Raw genomic sequence first — 24730 nt, forward strand, 5'->3', positions numbered from 1 at the left:
CTGAACCATGAGCAATATTATTGTCCACCTATAATGACCAACCATCTAGATTCTAGTTTCCTTGTGATTTTTTTATTTTATTATATAAGTGACATGGTCATTATATAGTCTACGTTGACTAGTCTACTAAAAGTGACGTTACTCTTATAGCAGTACCACTTTTTCATCACTTTGGTTTTAAAATATACACTAGTCATAGATGCATTTAATTAAAGCCACTTAGGTATTAGAGCACTTGAGTTTGGAGCAGGGAATATAATACTTCTTCCTGAAACACCTTGAAAGAAGTTTGTTGAAAGAAGAGAGCTATGGCATTCATCAAACGCTGACCTCTTCCTGTTATAGTCATGGCCAAACTCTTGCTAATTTAACTTGAAATGCATTAGTGTAACTCACCACTTTTTTGTGTGTGTGTTTTAGGTGTGTGGAGGTCATTGCAAAGGAAGGACAAAACCTGAAAGAGCTGTATTTGGTGTCCTGTAAAATCACAGATTATGGTATGTAAAGAGTCATTGTCCTAATCCTTTTCTAGAATTTAAAAAGTTACAAAATCTTTGAAAACTTTTTAAGAGAAATCAAGAGCTGTTATCTCATAGAGGCTATTTGTCTTTATTTGTGCTATCTCTGATCATTCCAGAAGAAATTAAGAAATCCTGAGACTAGGACCCAGAGTAAAATGAACATGCGTACATTATCCATTTGTCACCACATGCAATCACACACTTTTGTGCGCATACGCACACTCACGTAGGATTAAACAGTATGGTTAAAAAAGCTATACAATGAACACAAATATCGGGACAATTAATATTTGATATTATAACTATAACTAAAGTTATTACTTGAGCTAATTTGCTTAATGTATCATGTCAGATACATTCCCTGCTGACATTCCAAATGGCACACTACTTAATGCTTTACATTTTTTAAAGCATTGGAAACTTCCAGGTTTAGATATGTAGGAAGTGAGGGATATACATTTGTATGCAAGATTTTAAATTATCTTAATTTTCAATATTGCTTTAAAGTGAAGAAAAGCAAGTTTTATTAAAAAAAAAAGTGGAAAGGATGAAATCATCCTGTTGGAGTGATAAAAGGAAAACAACCTAGTCTTTCCTTTTTTGGTCAGCTTTTACTTATTAATTCATGTATTTACTCTAAATATAGAGTTTTAACCAGGTATTTGGCTTTATGGGAGACTGAATTGGTTTTCTTTTCCCTTTTCTGATTTTTTAAAAATTTGTTTAAATTTGAGACTATGCTTTCTACCTCGAGGGCAACTAATAATTCATTAAGTTTCTTTATTGTTAACTCTGACATATGCTAATAAATGACTCCAATCCTAGGATGTCATACTGACCATCTGTCCTAGGTGGAAGAGTTGTATTTTGGCAGCTACTAAATTCAGCCTTTAGAAAAATTCTACTATAGCTGTAATAAAAAAATAACATTAAAAATTTGGCTTAAAATAATGCTAATTTCTTTTCAGTTTATTTTTTAGAATGATAAATGAGCCTTATGTGGATTTATTCATAATATTTCTGGGTGGTTGAGGTTTTTTCCTACTTATACCATGCAAAAGGAATGTTTTGATGTTTTCCTTTTCTTATAGTTTGTTTTCTGGTTTGGCATAGTAGATCGCCACTAAGATACAGTAATTCTAAAACTTTTACTACCTCTGTGTTGTCTAGCCCTTAGAGCATTCTCTGCCCAACCCAGGGCATATACTCAATACACATGGATTTATTAATTAGCTAATACATTCATTCATTCCAGGCTCTTTCCTTGGCATTCAGGTTCCTTTACCATTCGTCTCTATCTGTCCCTCCAAACTTATTTTATATATTTCCCCGCTTTATCTATTCAGTGCCATCGTCAGATTGCCAGGAGAGCTACAGATTAAGTTCTTTGGAATGAATTCTTCAAGGTCCCACAGTGGAAAATGTTGCTAAAATGTTGCTAAAATTACACTCTGTCCCAGCACCTGTTAAGATATTAGCAAGTGCAAAGAAATGTTCCAGAAGATGTAGAGAAGAGAAAAAGCTTTGGACTTGAGATACATCTGGGATCATGTTCAGTCTGTGTCTTTATCCGTTCTTTGGGCATAGGGAAGTTCCTACATCTCTGAGGCTCAGTTTCCTTATTTGTAAAATGGGGAATTCATGCCTGGTGTCATACTTACGTACCTGGCACCAGGTCTAATGATTAGCATCGGTAAATGTTGCTTTCCCCTAGGAGGGGGACCGAGAAAAAATTTTATACAAAATTCTTCTACCCTCTTTCCTTTCATAGGTTTTTGAGGTAGTTTTTGTTGTTGCTGTTGTCAGTGCTTATTATTTATTGCTGTTGGTTTTTGATATTATTGTGTTTGGTGTTTAGAAATTTTAGGATCTTCTCCTGGTAAGGCAAAAACATTGTTAAAACCTTGCCAATATGGTTTACACTTATTTATATTTCTGAATTACTTAGGTTGGTGGATCTCTGTACATTAGGGTCACCTGGGGAGTTTCTAAAGCATACTAATGCCTGAGTCTTAATCAAAACTAATTAAATCAGAATTTCTGTAAGGTGGGACCCAGGCAGTGGTTTGGTAAAACCTACCTAAATGGTACTACATCAGCCAAAGTTGAGAACAACTGATCCAGTTCATTTGAAAGGGCCAGAAGCAGACATTAGAGGACTTCCTGACATGGTGATGAGAAATCTTATCACGATTTTTCTGGTACCTTAGTCACTTCAGCTTTAAGCTCTCTCTGCCTCACCTCATCTCTCTTCCATCTTTCAAAGGTTTTAGGTATTCAAAGGGTTCATAGAAAGCCAGTGTTCATCTATTGATTCTGTTTTTCAAAACGTTAGGGCAAAATTGAGGAGAGGGGTAAAGATCGGTAGTTTATGAGATCGGAGTATAATTGTTATTTGATTATAAAATTAAAACAAATCACTGAAAGTTCAGCTCAGCTCCGCTCAGCTCTTTTCCCTGGTAACATGCCAATAACACATGAATAATTTTTGTCAAAAAAGACAGCAAAAAGGATTATTCATTGTAACCAGAGAAACAGCCTGTTATTGGAGGTAACTGCTCCACCAGGGGAGGCTGGCTGTGATCTCTTGCCCTGTGTTAATTATACATTTTAAGGTGGAAAAACAGACCTGTTTTCTTCTTTAACTGGATAAGCAGAGATATATTCTATAGAACTTTTAGATTATTGAGACTACTTAAAAATCGTAGAATTTGATATCCACCTGATACTGGGGGAGTTCCATCCTTTAAGAGACGACAACATATTTCTGCTCCCTCTTGCTTTACTTCTATTTGAGCTAGTCAGTCTTCTCCTCACCTCCTCCCTCCATGGTGCTGTGTTTGCACATGCTTTCAGGATAGCATACGGAGATTTGGCAATTTTTTCGCAGAATGCATCGATTCAGAAACAGCAGCTTGCCTGGCGTATCATTTGTAATTTTTGTCAAGATTCTCACAGATGTTGAATGTGGTTTTATAGTACTTAGCAACACCTGGCCAGGCTGTTATGAAGTTATGTTCATTTTAATTGATATATGATATAGTTGTCATGAAGAAAACTATCATTCTAATAGGCCTTCTTATTCCCCAAATTGAACATAGATCTTTATGGTAAAGGATGGCAATTATAAACAAATCAATAATTCAGGCACAGCTAAATGGAAAATACAGTCTTGGGAAATTGCTCCCGAAGAGAAATCTAATATCGTCACTCTTCTATCACTGAACTAATATATGTTACGTAGGCAGTATTGTAGGCAAGAACTCAAACTTAAGAGTTAGCTTAGAACCCAGCTTTGCCCCTTTTCTTCATGACCTTGAGCAAGCGACTTCACCTCCTAGTTTTGTCATCTGTTAAGCACATGATAAAATGTACCATAAAAGGTAGTGAATATGAATTTAAAACATCTGCGTCATGCCCCGTGGCGTAGTGGGTACTCATTAAGTGTCAGTTCTTAAAATAATAAAATCATCATCTTTCTCTGAAGAAGCATCAGCTCTCTGCCTCCTCCGCCGCCTCCTCCAAGGGCGGCTTTTCTGTCTGTGGGACTCATGATCTAGAAGTTTGGCCTGTATCAGTATGAACTTGTCTCGTTGACTTGTTCCTTGGGAAGAGAGGGAAGGATGCAACCTCCCTATCTTAGGTGTGTCCTCCTTATCTTTTTCTCCTTTTCGTCTGGATAATTTTCTCTTCACTCCCCTTATGCTTTTTTGTTCCTAGAATAGTCAGCTAACAGTTTTCAGCCCCCCTTGCTGCTTACCCTCAAACACTTTTCTGTCGAAAGTTCTCTCCTGGAGAACTGTATCCTTGGGAGTGAAAGGAAGACCAGGCGTAGAAAGCAGCATGTATCCTTGAAGGCTGTGGGGGTCAGAGCCAGTCCACGTTGGGCTGCGTGGCCCAGGGCATGAGGCGTAATGAAGGGGGGGGGGGGTAAAGCTCTTGCCTCCGCCAGGGTCTCCATGGTGAGTTTTACCCGTGTCAGGGAGCAGTTGTAAAAAGGACCCAGGTTTCTTTCTGGGTTGTTATCACATTTCCTTTAACATCAGCACCCCTGAAGACCCTAGAAATATACTCTAGAGGGTATCTTTGGCTTTCCCTCTCAAGTTGTTAAATAAACTTTAATTACAGAAGACTGTAAACCCTTAACTACTGACATAGATACTTGGGGCCCGCAAGGTTGCTGCCCACCCACAGACTCACCCTGCGCCGCTCCCCCACTCCTCTGTCACTCCACAGGCCCAGACCTACTCTTCTAGGGCAGTCTTTGGTTGCCCCTTAGTCCGCTTGCCATCGCTCTTCTGCCTCATTTGGGACTTTTAAACCTAACCTCAAGGCTCGCCGCAGAGACTTTCGGATTGCCCTGAGCGAAAGGTCTCCCAAGTCCAGGAGGTCACCGCTGCCATGGTCGTCAGTGGGGCATCATTTCAGCTGGTGTGCCGCACAACAGCTCTGTCAGCAGGTGGATTCCGCACCTACTGTGTGCTGGCTTCTGTTCTAGATGCAAGACATGTCAGGTCTCTATATTCCTGGAGCTTTCATTCTGATGGGATTGAGAGGACATGGCGAACCTGCTTTAAAAAAAAAAAAAAAAAAAAGAATATTCATCTCCTTCTTCCAGACAAGAAGAATTGCAGGGAGTGGCTCGCTGACATTAATCTTTGCTGTGGTGTAACCCATGCCTCACCTCAGCCTTGCTGACCTTCTAACGTTATTCCAAGATTTATAGGTTGTACCTTCCCTGCCTCTTCTTGGCCCCCCACATCTCTCCGGCTGTTAGTTAATTCAAATTGGGATCCCGGGATGCATTATCAAAATAAGTAAGCACGCCCAAGAAACAAAAGGAAACCCTAACAAGCATCCTGGATCACGCTAGTTGTCAGAGTGGGCTTCGTCTTTTCTTATCAAACCAATACTGATAAATTACTCAAGAAGAAAGTCTTATGCCAAAAATAATTTTGCTCTTTTTTTTATGTTATGTTTCATATTATTAGGTCTGCATTACATAAAGTGATGTTCCGTTTAAAATTAAATTCCTGGTTTTTCCTTTCACATTTTGTTTCATATTCTTTCTTTCTTTTTTTTTTTTTTTTTTGGTATTTTTTTTTTTTATTGGAGTTCGATTTGCCAACATAGAGCATAACACCCAGTGCTCATCCCGTCAAGTGCCCCCCTCAGTGCCCATCACCCAGTCACCCCAACCCCCTGCCCACCTCCCTTTCCACCACTCCTTGATCGTTTCCCAGAGTTAGGTTTCATTTTCAAAGTGTATTTCAAACTGTTTCAAGATTGCCAGGTACAATTCAAGGCCTTTTGTCAGCAGGAATAACTCTGAGAGTTGTAAAGTGACAGAGAAGAACTTTAGAAAATACATTTGCAAGTCAAAAAGAATGTCTTATTGTTTACTGTTGATTATTCATGCTTTCTTTCCATTCTATCATTTAAATATAGCTTTTATTGTTTCTAACAAAATAGTACTAAATTGCTAAATCTTCTATTGTTGCAAATTTCCCTTGTTATATTATACGTCCATCTTAAAAGTTTATTTCTTTTCACTTCTAATTCTCTATTTTTATTCCTGGAGTTCCTCACTACTAGATTGATATGCCTACTGTTGTACTAAGCAAATGTTATATATTTCTTTTCCTTCTCAGTAGTGGTCATAATTTTTCAACAAAAATTTGATATTTAATTGTAACTTTTTCTAAACGCTTTTCTTTGCTTAACAGCAAAGAAATTGTTGACTTTCTTCCTCAGTTCCTAGGTCATCCTAAGACTACAGCTCCATAACCCTGAAATAAAAGGCTGAACAATAATAACGCTTATCACTGTGGCTTGCCAAATCTTTTGAGAAGGACTTAAAGACATTTTTTTTCAAGTAAATACTCCCATAACCAATTCAAAGGCCAACTCTAGTTTTTATATATAATGGAGTTTGTTAGTTTGTTTTTTAATTAAGAAACCTTTAACCTACATTTAAAAGACAAAGGAACCATTTTTTTTGCTTGCTTCTAAACTTTCTTATACCTCTAAATGCATATGTTATTGCTCTAAATTATTAATTTTTTAAATAAGTAAATACAAAATTTCTATATTTAACTGAATTAACTGAAATATTAAGTTTCCAACTTTCCTCAATTGCTTTTAGCATTTCTAAAATGTAGTGTTTAATTTTAATTATACTTAGTTGTTTTTCACATTAATCTTGTAAAAGAAATTTGTCCCAAATCACAGTCATTTTTCAGAGCTTTCATCTTTAACCCTCATTGCTTTGTCTCCTTGAGTATGCAGACCAAGCATTTGTTTTCCTTGTACTATGCTGTATTATAAATAGAATTATTATTGATTATTATCAGTGATGAATAGATCTAAGGGGACTGCAGTGAACACCAAGATAATTGCAGTAATCCTAGATACTACATGAGAAACCATTTCCTAATGTTAAAACTTCTTGAAGATAGATGTCTTGAGTAGTAGTGAGTTCTCTATTACAAGAATTATTCAAGCTGAGGGGCACCTGGCTGGCTCAGCTTGTGGAGCATTCTACTTTTGCTACCTCAGAGTTGTGAGTTCAAGTACCACATTGGGTATAGAGATTAATTTTTTAAGAGTTTTGGAAAGAACTATTCAAGCTGGGATAGTCTCATTAGAAGGATGTGCAAAGATGGAAGCATCGAGTAAGGAAGTCACCTACGTGATGTTTAAATTCCTTTCTAGTCCTGCAATGTATTCTGGACTGGTTTTGTGTTTTATTTCATTCAGCAGATGTTTACTGTGTAAGTGCTGGCTGGGTGCTGTGGCGAATACGGAGATGGATAGAAAGTTGAAAAGAAAGATAGGAGCAGTGAAAAGTTTTCTAACATACTAAGCAATACGATGAGGTCAAATTTAAAAAAAGGCCCTATAAGGTATAGGGGTTCAGGAGCACAGATCATCAGCTTTTGAAATCACTGGAGAGGTATCTGTGGTGGAAGAGGCATGGGAGGACAGAGATGAGAAGGAAGGGCATTTGAGGTAGTACAGCCCTAGGAAAGGCTCAGAGCAAGAACAGGTGTCTGAATGGATGAGTTTGTATGCGTTGGTTAATCTAAAGAAAGAACAGAAATCATCCAAAGTGATTACGTGCACACACGGGCAAATTTTGAAGAAACCTTATGAAAATATTCTAGTTGAAAATTCAGGGTAAGTTCCAACTTTCAGCTCAACTTTTCCTGTCTTATTCACCATTCCCATGGTAACAACTTAACATATATAAAAGGAAACACTACTTTGAGTTCTAACTAATCAAGTATCCAGTTCAATTGAAAGGAACCAAATGTAAACTTTCATGACCATAATCATAATGATAGTTAACACTTTTTTTGGTGTTTTCTGTGGATATTATTTATTTAATCCCTTTACCACCCCACTTTAGATAGTGCTATTAGTATTTAGGCCTACAGATGTAGTAACTGAACCCTGGAAGGGCTCAGGTACACACAGTTTGAGTAGTGATCTCTGGTATGGGTTCAATATTAGGTAGTCTCTTGCATAATCACTTATAGGGCAGTGATGTGCTTAAAAGCATTTATTATTAGAAAGCTTTGTTAGATTTTCCCAGTTGTCAGAGCTTAGAGAATATAACTGAGCCCTGTGCCACCACGTTTGTCCATCTGTGTATAAACATACAGTGTCACAAAGCAGCCGCCCCTTAGGATCTAATTGTATAGTTATAGAACTTAATAGGTTTAATGTGCTTATTCACTGTAACTTTGTTATGCCGACACCAAATACCAGTTGCATGCTGTGATTAAACGTTCTCTAGCCGGAAGGTAGAGACTCTCATTGATGTTCAATGTGTATTCATGTATTCAACAAATATTTTCTTAATCATTTCAAAAGTGTATACAATTCTTCATGAGTAAAAAAAATCATCTTACATCTCCTTTCTAAAATTTTCCCCAAATTGATGAAGGAAGCAGAAATATTATTGCTTTTTTTTTTTTTTTTTTTTTTAATAGAGGAGAAAGTTGAGCCCAGACGGGTTTCTTTTTTTTTTTTTTTTTTTTTTTTTTTTTTCCAGACGGGTTTCATTCATTAGCAAAGCTGGAGCTCGAGTCTCCTACTCTAAATCATTTACTGGATTGTGTGCATGTAACTCCTCAAATGTCTTTGCTTTGCATATAGAAATCATTTCTTCATTGAAGCAGTCCTTTAAAAGCAATTTTAGCCGACCTTAAATGATATAAGGTCATAGCAGTTTTTTTTTTTTAATTTTTATTTATTTATGATAGTCACAGAGAGAGAGAGGCAGAGACACAGGCAGAGGGAGAAGCAGGCTCCATGCACCGGGAGCCCGACGTGGGATTCGATCCCGGGTCTCCAGGATCGCGCCCTGGGCCAAAGGCAGGCGCCAAACCGCTGCGCCACCCAGGGATCCCGAAAGTACAGATATTTGTAGAGACATGCAGCTGTGCCATTCTCCAGAGCATCAGCAGCTGTTCTCTTCTTTACATTCATCTTCCCTGAACCTGAGCTCAGAAGTTCCTGAGTGTCATCACCTGTCTCAGGTGCCCATTACCCTCCTTCCCTTAAGGAGAGCCTCTTCCAGTAATGTTCTCTGAAGAGTCGGAATGGAATCTCTGTCTTCCACATGACTGTCCTCTCTACCTCCTCTATGCTCTTTAATTTTAGAGCACCTCATTTTCTGAGATAGCATGAAAAATAGGAGCAGAAAGGGAGGAAAACCCAAGAGCTGCATCTCTTCCTTCTAAAGCACCAAAACACATCTCCTGTGCTTACAAGTGTTCTCTTAGGGTTTTATACCTTCTCTCTGAAATGATCCTGTCCTCCCCAGCTGATGTTTCACTAAATCCTTTTCATTATTTGCTGGCTAGTTAGCCTATTTAAGATACTCGACATCTAATTTATTTTGAAACAAAACAAAACAAAAACATTTAGTTTCCCCTTAGAAACTGATAATAACACTTACAATAAAATACAAATTGAACATTAAGATAAATTGATTTTACTGTCACTAGACACATCGTTATGTCCACTAACACTGATAGGATTGAGCTTTATAGAAGGTTTTTCTCCTTTCGTTTATTAGGAGGACTTACACTAAGAGCAATTTTCTGTTATTGACTTTGTGGTTTACCTGAGTTCAATTTATAAAGGAAAGGGAAGAATAACACAGGATTTTTTTCTCTGTATTTACCAGTTTTCGAAATATTAATTACGTTTCCATCTTCTTCCAGAGGTGACCAGTGAAGAGTTATTGTTGTTGAATTATCATTATAAACTCAGCAATCCACTGCAGTCATTTCCATACTGATCCTCAATTTGTCCTATCTTTCGTAACGGAAGCTTCTTCAAGTTGGTTCCTGTGTGCTTTTGTTATAGAATGATCATGTCGAGACACAGCAGGCTCGCTTTGCACGTTTCGCACTGGAGACATGGCATCAGCTACTTTTCTAAATAACTCTGGTTCTTTGAGTGAGTTCAGCTTTTTTTCCTTTTATTTTAATTTAGAAAATTTCCTCCTTTAAAATCTGCTGCACTCTGAATCTTCCATCACTGTATTCCCTGTCTCTTATTCATTCCTCCAGCTTAAAACTTATTCTGTATTTCATCACAAATCCAGTCCTCCCATTACAACTCTGCGATACCATCCCTTGAGCTTTAAAGCACCCTCATTTAGGGATTTCCCACACACTAGAAACTCTTAGTTCCTTATATCCAACACTCTCTAAATCTTAAATCTTACCTGCAAGTCCTGCTTTTGGAGAAGTTAAAGGTGGGACTTAGGAGGGAAAAGTAGTTTTACATTTCAGCGACTCCATCAACTTTTTGGAGAGTTCCTTCTGATTTTGTCTCAGATGGTCTGCATTTGTTTTAAGCAAGGGCTAAAAGTAGACCTCTTGGGTCCATTTGGGAATAAATAGAAAACTATTCAAACTGTATGGTCTTATGTAATCTCATTCAGGGGCTTTCAGACTTTCTTGTCCTACAGTGAAAAATACATTTTGCATTTAAAGTGCTTGTGGTACTCTCACTAAATTGATTTTGTCGCTTACTGGAATGACCAGCAGTTGACACTGCTGTGGTTCAACTTCTCCTTCAGTGTATAGATAAGAACTACATCTGTCAGTCCATGACCTGCTCAAGAGTAGAAAACTGATGGATTTCCTTCGTATAGATGGTCACTGTTCTTGGGGTAGAAGGTGCCAACCTTCCCATGCTCATCAAATCCAGCAAACATGCTTTTATTATCTGTGAAATAAGGGGTTAGTGCTTCTGTCTTTATCTTTGGCAGTAAGAGAATCAAACAGATTCTCTTGATGATTGATTTCACCTTAGATAGATACTAAATGGAACTTTCTCCTGAGGCAAAAAAAAAAAAAAGGTAGTTTTGTTAATTTCCTAATTTGGTAAATCAAATGTACTTTCAACTTATATATTAAAACTATTCATTTTAACCCTTATCCTCATACATTTCCTTGGGCTTATAAGATTGAATCACCTAAAATTTATCTGTCAAATGTGTTCCTTTTCTTGGGTTTATCTGCCTGACATTAAATAAATAGTTTGAACTTTTCAACTTTTCAAACAATTGTGTTGAGTTGACGTGGCTGATCCAGCCTATGTGTGTCTGTGTGCAGTGTGTGCCAAATACCTGAAAGCAATTTGTCTTTCATTAAGAATGACTGAGTGTAGGCAGAGAAAAGGAGATTTTACAAATTAGAAATGAGAAGTAAACAAAAGAACATTCTGTCTATCTTCAGGGAATTATCTCTCTATATATATGGCCTTTCAAAGTGAACTACCTTCATACTGATATAATATAAAATTTGCTTGCCATGATATTTTTATATGGTAAGTAATTCTTAGAAGCAGAAAAAAATTACATAGAAAACTAGCTAAGTACCGTTTAATGATTGAGTGATGATTTTTAATCATCTCTATCTCTTCCTTAGATGAAATTTTCCATTTTTTTCCTTCCTACTATCTCTTTCCACACATACATGTTTAGGAGCTTCTCCAAGAAAGCAGTTTTTCTTTGAAGATATTTTATTTCCTCTCGTAAAGGATTCTTCTGTTCTTTTAGATTGAAAATCACAATAATACCCTCATAGGCTCCAGCCCCTTCCCTGCCCTCTGTCTGTTTGAGAATCTCTCTGAAGTCTGCTTTGGAAAGTCAGTTTTGGAGATTTGAAGTCCAGAGATTCTTCTCTGGTGTACTGAGGACAAGATAGTCGTGTGTGAAGCAGCTCATGACCAAGCTGAAATCATCCAGAATGACACTTTGTGAATGTACTTGCGGAGAATGTATTTGGAATTTTAAATCACGTATATCTTATAGTAACCAACAACTTCTTTTAAATGAATGAGAATAATATATATCTTATAATTACACATATATAATAGCATACGATTCAAGCCAATTTTGAACAGCAATAAGGAACTTAACATTTCAGCTCTACAAAATAAACGAAGACTTTGAAATTCAATCAGTCCTATTTTATGTTGAGGCAAATGTACTTGGCTTTTTCTGAGAATCATACCTTCTGCTCTGGTTTACATAAGAAATTGCATGAAATCATTTAAAGCATTAGCTTTCAACTTTGCCATTACAGCACACCTTGCATTCAAGGCTTGGAAGTGATTTACTTTTGAAGATTATAAATTAGAACAAATTCAGTAATTTCTTCTTTTCACTCGCTTGGATTCTGGTAAAATTTTCTTGAGCAGCAGCAGGAGGGGTGAGTTTAGCGAGCCTGTTGAAATTTGCACATAATTTGTGGGTTCTTTGTTGTCACGGCTTTTGGTATGTGGTATTCACCAGTATACTATCATTAATTATTTATGTGCTTGTGAAATGTGTTATTATGAAAACCAGTCACCTCTTCCCCATATACATATCCTCCCCCCCCCCCCCCGCATATTCCTGTCATGCTCATTTGCTTCAATATTTTGGAACTAGAGCAAATTTAGGGAATGCACCTGAGTCTGTGCTATACGTGTCAGTGTCATCCATCATATTCATCATTCTGTGGAGGAAAACACGGACTTCTAGAGCTGGGGGCCCATGAGGGCAATAGGATACCAAACAGCATAAACCCGAAGAAAGACCCTCTCGTCTACACACACAAAGGCACAAAAGGCTGTGCCTTTCTACAATATGCTGCTTTTTCTCGTGTAGCGCGTACTTCATCCTTTTGCTAGATTGTTGATGTGAAACTTACTCTACTCTTTGAGATTTATAAAAAAAAAATACAATTTTTAAATTTCTATTCAAGGAAGTGGCCTTTATTTTTAATAGTCTATACAGCATATACTTTTATAGTTGTTATTTTAAGATACAGCATTTAAATTAGACACCTACTATAATTTCTTATGGTTTCCTGGATATGGCAAGGCTCTTGAAAGCATTTTTTACATGCAGTGGGCTCTACAAATATTTACCTCTGTTTTTCAACTTTAGGAAACCAGTTGAAAAATTGTAGAATTAGACTTTGGGGCTGTGTAGGGTATTTTCTGACTATTACAAATCTATCTAAATCTACAACCTGCTAGGAAAGAACGAATCCCTTCCAGCTTGTGATTGTAATATATAATTTGTGTGGACTCGAGTCTGTCTCACAAATGCATTTAATATTTCTGAACTGAGCTTCTGTTCTGTGCCAGGCAGGTTTCTAACTGTGCGTGTTCAGTCCACTGATTGACTGACTGAGAGCCAAATTATTCTCGCTAACACATACTCAATTCCCAACTACTACAGAAAGGATGGACTCCAGGGCCAAAATTGGACCCGCACTAACAAAGCTTGCTTTCTGCCACTAGTAATACTTATACAATGAATGAAAATTCAGTGACCTATATTCTTCCATTTAAATCCTTAAAAATTTAAATTAAAACTTTGTCAACAGTAATTCTAACCATACTGAGGCAAAATGAGTGTTCCCTGCAATCTGGCAGCACTAAATGTAATTCATAACTATCAAAAATCCGTTTTTTCTGCATAACTTTAAAGAACGCTCCTGATGTCTTGAAAATTCCATGCAATTTTCTTTAAAAGTTGGTTTGGAATGCCACTGTGCATCTTGAAGCCCACATACAGTGAGTTAAATTACAGCAATAGCATATTTCTCAAGCACCATATAGTTGCAAATCCTTTATCCTGAAGTACATAGTGAAGGATTTTCTCCTTGAACAGTGAAGGAAGTTGAACTTTGGGGTTGTTTCAATTTAACACATGACGTGCTGCACACTTAAAGCTGTGTTTTGCCTTTCCTACCTTTTCTTCTTTATTCATCCCCACGTCCTGTAAAAGGAATTAAGGATGTAATGCCGATGATACAACTGGGTCCGTATTATCACTTTGCTCAAAGCATCATTTCCCCACATGGCCAAATGTAAGCACTTACTTTCCAGTGGGTTAATCTAAATGCAGAGTAGAGGGCTGTTTATTCTTCACCCCCATTTCTGTCACTTCTTTAGAACCACTGCTGGTCTTCTCTGGCTCAGTAAATGGCATCACTATTCACCTCGTTATTCCAGCCGAAACCTAGATGTCCCTGATGTCTCACTTCTCTTCATACCTCTCGTCACATCCATTAATGAGCCAGGTCAGCTCTACCCTTGAAATATATCTCAAATAGAGCCAGCTCCACTGATAACTGTACTGGCCACTTAGTTGTACTTCCTATTTGCCTTCTTACTTTACAGTCTGTTTATCACAGAACAGCTACAATGAACCTTCTAAAAATTCTTGAATGAAGGAGCTAATTAAAATGTTATTAAAATCAATTTGTTCATGACTTTAGCTCTCTGTTCTGGGTTGTAGTCCTGACGCATAAGAAGCACTAAAGATTAACCATTGTAGATGCTTTGCCCGCCATGGGATCTTACAACGTGCAACTAAACATTGAAACATTAAGCCATCATAGGCCACCATTGGCACAGTCTGTGCAGAATGAGGAGGATGGGAACCTCGGCTTTGCCAGAGGGTAGTGTCAAGCAGTCCTTTCCTGTAGGAGACCTTGCAGCAGTCCGTGCCACAGCTCACCCAGCAGTCAAGGAGGCATTTTTCTTTTACTGCCAGATGAGGCTCAAGTGCAAGGAGATGAGATCCACTTAGCATGACTGCGGGTGCTGCCCTGGCCTAGAAACATCAAACCCCCAAGAACTAATATTGAGATCTCATGGAATGATCAGTAGGCATGGCATCTAGTCTCCCTGAAAGTTACACGGTTAGTTAGGAGCGTGACTGCACTGAAGGAGTCCAGAGCAGTGGTGTCCCCATCAGATGTGTGTACTTCCCTTAAACTACACAGATGTGACCTACCAATTAGCGATCATCGTCACTGTAAGCAAGGTCTAGTAACATGGCTAATGCACTATTTTAAAGGGAACAGATCTAGGAAGTTAACCGAAGGTCAGCTTCTCATCCAGAAAGTGGGAAGTTTGTTAGCTCTTTACCCACCGTAGGATCTTTAATCAGCTTTAGATTTGACCTTAATTTTAACATTATTTCATATTTATTAGAGGGCAGATATCTAGCATATTTCCTGCTTTCTCTGCCCAGCACTAGTTTTTTGTTTTTAAAGAAACAGACACTTTACCCCTAAAATTGATATGAAAGGAGTAAGCCAGGGATTCCTGGGTGGTTCAGTGGTTTGGCGCCTGCCTTTGGCCCAGGGCATGATCCTAGAGTCCCAGGATCAAGTCCCGCATCGGGCTCCCTGCATGGAGCCTGCTTCTCCTCTGTGTCTCTGCCTCTCCCTCTCCCTCCCCCCCACCTGTGTGTGTGTCTCTCATAAATAAATAAATAAAATCTTAAAAAAAAAAAAAAAGAAAGGAGTAAGCCACTTGACAGGATGGCACTGCTGTTTCTGTACCCCTCTGATCTTACCCTTGGACCAGCTGGGCCTGGCCTCACTGGGGACTCTGAAACCTTACACACAGTCCAGACTTAGCTGTGGTACAAGCACTTTTAGATTTCCATTTTGTTTTTGGATGAGGGAGAAAGCCTAGCTAACACCAGGCAGCAAAATCACTAAGACTGTTGCTTACACCTAATATCTCAGTCTGGTCCCAAAATGACACAAGTAAACAGGAAAACAAAGTCATTGGAAATTAGCCGCTATAGCAATTTACTTGGCTACTGTTGGGAAGACCTGTAAACTGGCACCTAGTATCCCCTCACCAGCACAGTGTTCTTGGAGGAAAAGCTGTCAGTTTTGTAAACATCTTTTAAAGCAGGTGTTTCTATTATTAAATCTCCTGGGGCTGGAGGATGAGGCGTCAAGATTGGAAACTTCTAGGTAATACAATGATTAGTGGGAAAATACTGCAAAAATGTGTTATATAATGTGCTTCAAGTTCCATCTACGAGTATTTCCCGCTAGCTTTATTACAGGTTCTGAGATTATGGAAGACAGAAATTTCATCCCATAGGATTGGGCTAAAAGATGATCAGGCTTGAAAGCTCTAGGAGCCATCAGAAAATGTTGATTTCTTTGAAGTCCCTACTTTTTGGAGAAGAGGAAACTGAGGTTCAGTTTACCGCAGCTCCAGAACCAGAACCAACCTGTCCTCTTTCCCCAGCTGGAGGCCTGATTCTCCCACAAAATCACCTGGTTCCCCCATCTTCCAACCACAGGCTTTTTTGTGAGACCAATCAGGCCTGCCTTTCCTCAGAATTGGAAAGGAGGTAGCAAATATGTTTATTATTCAAGTAAATCATTATTTCTTTGGTGTACTGATCTCATAAATGTTCCTTATTAACTTCTTATATAAATTAAAATATATATATATATATATATATATATATATATATATATATATATAATTCCTTACCTAATAGTTCAGATTATGTAGGATAAGGCTATTTGTCAGTTTATTGAAGAATGGAGAAAGTTGTGTTTGTGAAGCAAAATGCATGGGGATTTTATGCAGAAATATTTTAAAAACATAAGATTACAATTTTGGTTTACCCAGTTCTTGAATGATATTTAGCTATGTACACAATATTAAAAATTACAGTTATTTTCTTTCAGTATTTTTTAAAAGATTTTATTTATTTATTAGAGAGAGAGAGAGAGAGAACATAGGCAGCGGGAGGGGCAGAGAGAGAGAGAGGGAGAGGCAGGCTTTCCACTGTGCAGGGAGCCCAGATGCGGGGCTCAATCCCAGAATTTGGGATGATGATCTGAGTTGAAGGCAGATGTTTAACCAACTGAGCCACCCAGGCGCCCCTTCCTTTCAATATTTTGAAGATATTGCTCCACTGTCTTTTGGCTTCTACTGTAGTGAGAGAACTAGCAAGCATCATTCCTTTGTTAGTGATTTATTTTTTCTTTGGACTGCTGGTCATATCTTTTTTTTTTTTTTTTTTTTTTTTAGTGTTCTGCAGTTTTTCTCTGATAGCTCTACTTAAATATTTCTTTTTATTTGTCATGCTTAGAATTTGCAGAACATCCTAAATCTGAGACTCAGTTCTTTAATCAGTTTGTGGCAAGTTTCAATTATTATGTTCTCAAACATTGCCTTTCCTCCATTATCTCTATGCTTTTCTTCTGGATATTTAGTTAATTTAGTTAATCACATATTAGACTTTCTTGTCTGTTAATCTCTTTTATATTATCGATCCCTGTGTTATGAAGGATGCTATCTTCATATCTGCCTTCCAGTTAATTAATTTTTCCTTCAGCTCTTTCTAATTTACTCTTTAAGCTGTTGCATTTTGAATTTTGGCAATCATTGTTTTAATTTTTAGAAATTCATTTTTATATAGTCTTCTTATTCATGTTTTCAATTTCCCTTTTTATTTCTCAGTTTTAATAGACATTAAATTTATGATGTAATCTAAAATCTGAAGTCCTCTAGGGTTCATTCTTGTTTTGGTTTTGTATTGTATTGTGTTTTAGTTGTGCGGTCCTGTGAGCTTCATCTGTAGAACTCCAGTCGGACTTGGGTTAAATGGATGTGCCTCCAAAGATCTGTGCTTGCTTCCATCCACTAGGCACTCTGGGGCACTAACAGTTTGGACAAATTAGTTTTTTAGTTTATTTCTTGAGTAGGGGTTTCCAAGAAGAAAAAAGGGTAATTCACAGTCCATATTTATGTGAGGGATAGTCTAGGGCTTCAATTCTTAGAGGAGATAGCTTTCCCCACTCAGTCCTACATGGCCATTAAGCTCAGCTACCAAGGTTAACGAACCTCCCCAAGGTGATTGTGACATTCTTCCTTCATTTGGGGGTCCTTAATTTTTTCATTTTCTTTTTTTTTTCATTTTCTTTTTAAAAAAGAATTTTATTTGTCATAAACTATGTAAGTGCATTTTAAGTACACAATTAAATTATTTTAGTAAATTAACAGAATTATACAGCTATCCAAAATCCAGTTTTAGAATATTTCTACCCTCAGTAAGATCCTCTTGTAAAGACTTAATGATCCCTATTTGCATTGTTAATCCCAGGCAGCTGGCATTCTACTTTCTGTCTACGTGGAGTTGCCTCGTCTGAACATCTCTCACATAAGTAGAATCATACAAGGTGGGGTATCCTCCATGTGCCTCCAGTTAGCATCATGTTGATGTACATTGTGGCGTGTCTCAGGCTTTCATCCCTTTTACTGCTCTGTAGTGTCCCATAGTATGGACGTATCAGATTTTGTTTATCTACTTATCAGCTAATAGACATTTGGGTTGTCCTTACATTTTTACTCTTATGAATAATACTGCTATGAATTCTCATGCAAGTCTTCGTATGGGCACATTTTCATTTATCTTGGGTGGATACTTAGAAAAAGAACTGCCAAGTTGTATGGTAAATTTTTCGTTGCTTTCTTACAAAGTCAACTGTGTATTTTAAAGAATTCTTACTGTATTTCACCCGACATTTCTAGCTGTTTTGTAGTAAAAAGATTTTTTGGTATATCTGAAGCATAACAGTAATTGAAAGAGAAGGTTTTTTGTTTGTTTGGTTGTTTGGGGTTTTAATCTACAATTTAATCAGAGAAATTTGTGAGTTGAAATTTTTGTCATTTGAAGATATTCACCTGTAAGAATGTGATCATATCAGTGTGTGTACCTTTTCCTCCACTTTCTCCCTTTATGTGTCTCTCTTTTTTTTTGTAGTTGCCATAGTCATCAGAGGCCCTTAATAGCACAGGAGGAAAACACTAATAGAATGTCAAATGAATTAGCCACAAGATATTTTTGTTTGTCATTTGTTTTAGTTTTTATTCTGGGACACAGGGAGCTGCCCCAAGGAAACAACTTTCTCTTCTCTGTCACCCAAAGAATTAGATTGAAGGAAATATGGTTTTAATGTATTCAAATATCCAAATTCAGATTACTTAAATTCTCCTTTTGCTATTACAATGAGCATTGACTTAAAAAATTTTGTAATGATAAAGTCATTTAATTAGAAATTAATTCTGTTTCAGAGGCTTGGTTTGGACTTCCTGTGCTTTCATTAAAAACATAAAAACATCCACACTTAAACCATTCTTATTTCTCTTTTCGAGGTCTTCTTTTCCCTAAAGTGAGTCACAACTAGTAAGTAGTTATAGTTGTTATACATAAACAATATTGCAAAACTAGCAGAGTCTACTATCATATGTGAAAGGAAATTTTCTTCCCTCTATCCTTAGGTTATTTAGGGCTATGAGGCCAACAGGCTGGTGTTGTTAGTCCCTTTGAGGTTTGGCATTTGCAGATGAGCTTAATGATTCTGTGTGTCAGCTACTTCATAATTTCATGTGTCTGTGGTAGATGGAGATGGACACTGGTGTTTATGATTACCTGTCACCTATAAGCACTTTGTGATTCAGGGGTTTGTGGTATATTCCCCTAGTAGATGACATTACTTCACTAGCTAAATGCTTTAAAATAATTTATTGTGCTGTTTCCCTTTTTCTTTACAACAAAATCATTTTTGCAAGATCTTTCTAAATGGATATTATTTTTGTTCATGGAAAATTTCAAGATCATAAGGTTGATTTAAATGCTTTTAACCAATCACTTATCATTGATGCACTGAATCATCATGGAGATGCTGAGAGCAATTTAAGGTTCTGGTATATGATACTCTCTGGTGAGATTTTATTGTCTTGAGATCCTGGTGTATCTATCTTAATAGAAAGTTGAAGATAGAGTTTTTAGTTGGTGTATGGATTACATTAGTATAGGATGTTATGAAATATACTCTGCCATCAAGTATACCTATTAAATTTTATCAGTAATCAGATATCCGTTGTCATTTGTAAAATATTGTTATTGTGTTTTTGACTGTGCCATTTGAAAAAGAAACGTTTTTTTCTTGGTCGAAACAAGCAACAAAAGATTATTAACATATAGATGTAAGAAGAATTCTGCCTTTAGGAGGAAGGAATCTGTCCTCACGTCTTCCCATATATTTCCCATTACTCACTATAACCACTTCCTTCTGTTCCTACACTGGTCTGAGGAAACCTCAGCAATAAGTGTGTAAGAAGCTGCTGTTAGATCAGAAGTCCGCCTCATCTTCAAGGTTGCCAGGATGATGTTGTTGTTGTTATTATTATTTGTATATGCATACAAAAAAATAATAAAGCAGCTTTCATTTACAGAGCATACTACAAGCTCGTTTATAGCAAATCTTGAAGGGAGGGAGTATTATCCCCACTTAACAGATAAGTAAATGGGGAGGTCTGGAAAGTTCTGTAATTTCCTCAGGGTTATTCAGCTAGAGTACAAATCCAAATGTATCTGATTTTAAAACTCATTCACATAACCTCTCTTCCCAGGCTACCCTGACTTTTGTGGTTTGGAAGATTCCTGGTTTCTGCCCTCCTTGGCCTTTCATTATCTCCTTTCTGCTTGTTCTTAATCGGTACCCCTTTTAACTTCTTTGCCTTGACTGTGGTATATGAATGCATCTCTACTCTTAAGACTGTTGAGTAGTGTATGCTTAAGCACAAAAGAGCATGAATATTCACTTATCCATTTCTTCAATCAACCAACAAGTGTTTGTTGAGTATCTATCGTGCGTAAAGTACTCTACAAGATGTTTTAGGAAGCATAAAGAATCAGGTAAACCTGCCTTCTTTTGCCTCTGTGTTCTTTGAGAGCAAGGTCTAAGAAATATAAAAATGAAGGGAAGAATAAAAGGAAACACCTAAAGGAGTTGGAAGTGATTGACTTCAGGGAGTAGGGCTTAGAGATGAAGTACATAACAGGAGACGGCTGGTGGTGGTGGTTAACTTTTTTTTTTTTTTGAACACTTTTAAAAATTAATTATTTATTTGACACAGAGAGAGTGGGGAGGAGCAGAGGGAGAGAGAGAGAGAGAGAGAGAGAGAGAGATTGAGAATCTCAAGCAGGCTCCACACCGAGTATGGAACCCAATGCTGGGTTTGATGTCATGACTCTGAAATCATGAACTAAACTGAAAGAGTCGGATGCTTAACCTACTGCGCCACTCAGGTGCCCCTAACTTTTTTACCCCAAACATTATGTGTGTATTATTCTGGTAAAACCAAAAGAAAACAAATTTCAAAAAGAAAAGCATTCCAAACTGTGGTAGAAGAGCAGGGATATAGGTCCCAGTTGTAGGAAAGCTCTAGATGTTTCAAAAACACGAGTCATATGTGGCTGATACCTAAGAAGAAAGGAAAAACATGAGTATTTATTGAAGACCTAGTTCATATCTGTCACTATACTGTTAGATCTAGGGACACAGGGGTATACTACTAAGGTGTTTATCTTCATCTCCTCCCTCTCAAACTGATCTTGGGTGGGGCAGTAGCCCTATACAATATAACGTGATGAGTGGGATATATCATGATATCAATACACTGGATATCTGGAGAGTATAGAAAAGGTGATCCCAAGTCACCTAGGGGTATCACTGAAGGCAAGGACAGATCACCAGCAGACAAGGAGGGAAATGAGGGCAGCAGAGTCCTGAGCAAAGCTGGCATAGTTGGGAAGAGCAAGGCATTTGCCTCTGGTGGAGAAGAAAAGAAGTTTGGAGTGAGATGTTGGCAAGCTTTATCTCTGAAGAATTTAGACTTTATGCTGTAAGTGTTGGGAGCTATTGGAGGTGTTTGAGGAGGAAAGTGACAAAATCCAATTTATCTTCCAAACCAGAACTTTAGAAGTAGTGTGGAGGATGGGTTTCAATGAAAAGAGATCAGTGAAGAGACCAATAAACAAGGAAGATATGGGAGTAATTTAGGAAAGAGATGACAAATCTCAGGTTTCCAGAGCTTTCCCGTGCTTTTGATTTTCTGACCTCAAAGTAAACATATGTGTATACATATATACACACGCACACTGAAATCTGGTGTTCTGATGCATCTATATCACTTAAATATATTTAGAATTCATATTGAAAATATATATTTAAAATTAAGCTCTTTAAATCTTATCTCAGTAGATCACGATATTGAAGAGCGAAAACATTTCAGGTAACAACGTAACATGCTAAATACCTACTGATAATTTCATATGAATATCTGTGACTCAGGAAACAGTTGGCAAATGTAATTCTTAATGAAGTTCAGCTCCTCTTGTTTGAGTTGAAGAGAGTATTTCTCACATATTATCACTTGCTTGAATGTCACATATCTTTGGTTCTCATTCTAGGCCAATGCTGTCTAATACAAATGTAATGAAAGCCGCAAATATGAGCTACATATGTAATTTCAAATTTTCTGGAAGCACATTGAAAAAAGTGAAAAGAAGCTGGTGAAATTCATTTTATTAATGTATTTTATTTAATAAAATAATTTCTAAAATATTATCATTTCAGCATGTAATGAAGTAAAACTATAACTACTGAGGTATTTACATTCTCTTTGTTATACTACATCTTTGAGATCTGGTGTGTATTTTACATTTACAGCACATCTCAAATCTGACTATCCATGTTTCCAGTGCTCAATAGCCATGTGTTGCTAGTGGCTACTGTATTGGAATGCAGCTCTAGATTATCCATCTTTAACATAAAACTCCATTTTAGGATTCATTCTAAATTTAGTGACATATGAGAAAAATGGATGTCAGTGTGACTTCTATTTTTTTTTTCTTTGTGGCAAAGATGTAACCAGTCACTGAACAGGAATTTCATCTATTTTATAACCTTGTTGAGTCAGGTTGTTAATTCATCCATCTAGTTAAGAGGTCTTAAGTTTACCTCTTTCTTCATCCTTCTGAGGCTCCCCCCCCCTGTCTTTTTATAATCTCATCTTTTTGTTCTCAGCTGTAGGATAATTTATAAATAAATTGAGTGTTCATCTGACATCCTGGAGGATAGACAGGAACAAATCAGACAGATAAAAAGGGATCCATCTCCTTCACAACTCCTTGCCCTCTTATAATGAAACCTGTATTATTTGATATGATAATGAATTCTTGAAATTATTTTCAAGATGCCACTTCCTGAATACTCTTGAGTAGTGAATAGCAAGCAAGGAGCACAATTCTTCCATAGGGACATGTGGAGGGGTCGTGGAAGCCCTGTGGAATAGATACCCCATAGAGGACATATACCTGATTTCTGTACCCTGCTTTATGATGAACCCCTGCAGATGATGATGTATCAGTAGAACACCAGAGTTGACCATTTCACTATCACGTGTAAGTTGGGAGAGGGCAGGAGGACTAACTTTGAGTATTTTGTTAGTAATTTAACATTTATCAGATCCCTTAGTCTTCCCATTATAGATCTTGAGCATCTTTATTACTATTGTTATATATGGAAATATGCTGAGTATTTGCAAATATTGCCTAAGGATACAAAGTAATGTTAGAGATGCGATTTAAACCCAGATTTCTCTGCCCTGAATCTGGTACCCTTTCCACCACAATATGCTGTGTGCTTAGGGAAAATCATTCATCCTTGAGCACTCTATGCTATTAGTGTTCAGTGGAACATGGTACAAAATAGCTAGGAGACAGTTTCTAGTGCCTGCCCTACCATTAACACAGTATATGAACATATGCAGATTCCTTATCTTTTAATATTTTACATATGAATCTGTCTCAGGCAACATGCAAGGACAGTGAAGTTAGTAAGCAACCCATTTTCTAGAAGAGGTACCATAGTAAAGTACAGTGTTCTTTGTCCTTCAAAGTCCCCATCTGCTGGAGGGCAGTTGGAGGCTTTAATATTTTGGCGTCAAGCCCTTGTTCAGAACTCAGTCTTACCTCTCAATGTCTATATGAAGATGGGCAAATTATTTAGTTTCTCGTGAGTCTTACTTTCTTCATCTGTGAATTAGACTATTAGAAAGATTCAATGAGACAATATAGTGGATGGAATTTGTCCCTTTTTTGCTTTTCCCATCAGAAAAAAAATGAGTTTCACTCATAAAACATATCTTACAGAAGAGTTAAGTTCTTAGGGTCAGACGATTTAGAGAAGGAGAAAGATCATCGGGAACTGAGATGTGATCAGAGAAGATTTCAGAAAGGATGAAGATGTTAGGCTGGTGGAGGAAGTAAGGAAGGAAAGATCTGGATGGGAAAATTGGGCCATACAGTGAGCAGTATCACAAGAGCAAAGGTGAAAACAGACATGGCATACATGAGAACATTGGGAATTTGTAATGATGTTGAGCATTATGACATGGTTCAAGTTATTGAGTATGGTCATAAGCTAACCATAAAATTAAGTAGCTTTTTCTGCCCAAGTGTCTAATTGTATCTAAATGGGTAAATCTGTTGTAGTGGGCTCTCTCTTCTAGACTCAGCTACCCCATGTACTTCACCAGCTGCTGGCTTCAAATTTTTGTCTGAATGTCTCTTTTAATGTCTACATTTTTCCAATTTCAATGTTCCATGTCCAGAACTTTCACCTTCTTTTACGATAACAGCTTTATGTCTCTTACTAGGTTTCACAGAATTAATTTAAATGTTCATTGACTTAATACTATTTATTTAATATATGTAATAGTATTTATTTTTATTTGATAATATTATTAAATTAAACTTTAAGTGAGACCAGACTACTTGAATTTCTTACATCTTACATATGATACATCTCTCATATCATTTTTCAAAAATAATTATTTTAAAGGTCTTGAATAATTTATAAAAGCCCTCAGAAATTTGACTTCATTAGGCTTTTGGTTACATTGATGCACACATATACAAACTTTTATGGAACAGATAAGGTTTTTTTTCCCCCTTAAAAGTAAGGGGAATGTTGTAGTCTCTAAAACAAGGCCTGTTAGAA

At 37.1% G+C, this 24730-nt stretch overlaps 1 protein-coding gene across 8 annotated transcripts in view; it reads left to right on the forward strand.

Moving 5' to 3' along the window:
* The window catches only part of FBXL17 (F-box and leucine rich repeat protein 17), a 495829-nt gene that overhangs the window by 337079 nt on the left and 134020 nt on the right, over nucleotides 1-24730 (forward strand). For 6 of the 8 annotated variants that reach the window (XM_025437863.3, XM_049107952.1, XM_049107950.1 and 3 more), the window contains one exon: nucleotides 421-497. The exons of 1 other annotated variant lie outside the window; for it this stretch is intronic. In XM_025437863.3, the coding sequence (XP_025293648.3) occupies nucleotides 421-497 (77 nt within the window). Of the gene's footprint in view, nucleotides 1-420; nucleotides 498-22137; nucleotides 22179-24730 lie in introns of those variants that run through there. One more of the 8 variants, XM_049107954.1, reaches the window with a different exon arrangement.

Source organism: Canis lupus, chromosome 3 (assembly GCF_003254725.2).
Source record: "Canis lupus dingo isolate Sandy chromosome 3, ASM325472v2, whole genome shotgun sequence".
NCBI lineage: Eukaryota > Metazoa > Chordata > Mammalia > Carnivora > Canidae > Canis > Canis lupus.